The 606-nt window shown below is 60.2% G+C and overlaps 1 protein-coding gene across 1 annotated transcript in view; it reads left to right on the forward strand.

Moving 5' to 3' along the window:
* The window catches only part of MYO1A (myosin IA), a gene marked incomplete at its 3' end in the record, with an annotated part of 6629 nt that overhangs the window by 3235 nt on the left and 2788 nt on the right, over nucleotides 1–606 (forward strand). The window contains 4 exon segments of the mRNA XM_009080303.1: nucleotides 1–39; nucleotides 206–339; nucleotides 341–418; nucleotides 496–606. The exon segment at nucleotides 1–39 is cut by the window's left edge and continues 11 nt beyond it; the exon segment at nucleotides 496–606 is cut by the window's right edge and continues 20 nt beyond it. Coding sequence (XP_009078551.1) covers nucleotides 1–39; nucleotides 206–339; nucleotides 341–418; nucleotides 496–606 — 362 coding nt within the window.

Genomic DNA, 606 nt, shown 5'->3' on the forward strand with positions numbered 1-606 from the left:
CCGCTGCGGTGCTTCCGCATCCACCACTATGCCGGCAAGGTCTGACAGGCCCCTGGTTCTCTTCCCAGTGCACCAGGCCTTCTCCCAGTGCCCCAGATGTCTTCCCAGCTTTGCATGGGAGATGAGGGGTTGGAGTGGGAACAGGTATGAAGACACTGAACTGTGACCCGCTGCCTCCCTGAGTGCTGACCCTGCTGACCCCCAGGTGACCTACAATGTGACAGGCTTCGTCGAGAAGAACAACGACCTGCTCTTCCGCGACCTCTCACAGGCCATGTGGGCGGCTCGGCACACACTGTTGCGCTCGGCATAAATGTATACAGATGTGATAGTCTGGTCTCAGCGCAGGCTTCCAGTTCAAGTCCTCTGTGGCGCTGCTGATGAAGAACCTCTACTCCAAGAATCCCAACTACATCAGGTACTAGCCCCAGGGGGGACCACCGGCTGCAGCTCTGGCGCTGGCAGGACCCCCCAGCCCACTGCTGTTCTCTGCAGGTGCATCAAGCCCAATGACACCAAGTCAGCAATGGTCTTCACGCCAGAGCTGGTGCTGGCGCAGAGCCGGTACCTGGGGCTGATGGAGAACGTGCGGGTGCGGCGGGCAGG

Source organism: Acanthisitta chloris, unplaced genomic scaffold (genome assembly GCF_000695815.1).
Source record: "Acanthisitta chloris isolate BGI_N310 unplaced genomic scaffold, ASM69581v1 scaffold20968, whole genome shotgun sequence".
Classification (NCBI taxonomy): Eukaryota; Metazoa; Chordata; class Aves; order Passeriformes; family Acanthisittidae; genus Acanthisitta; species Acanthisitta chloris.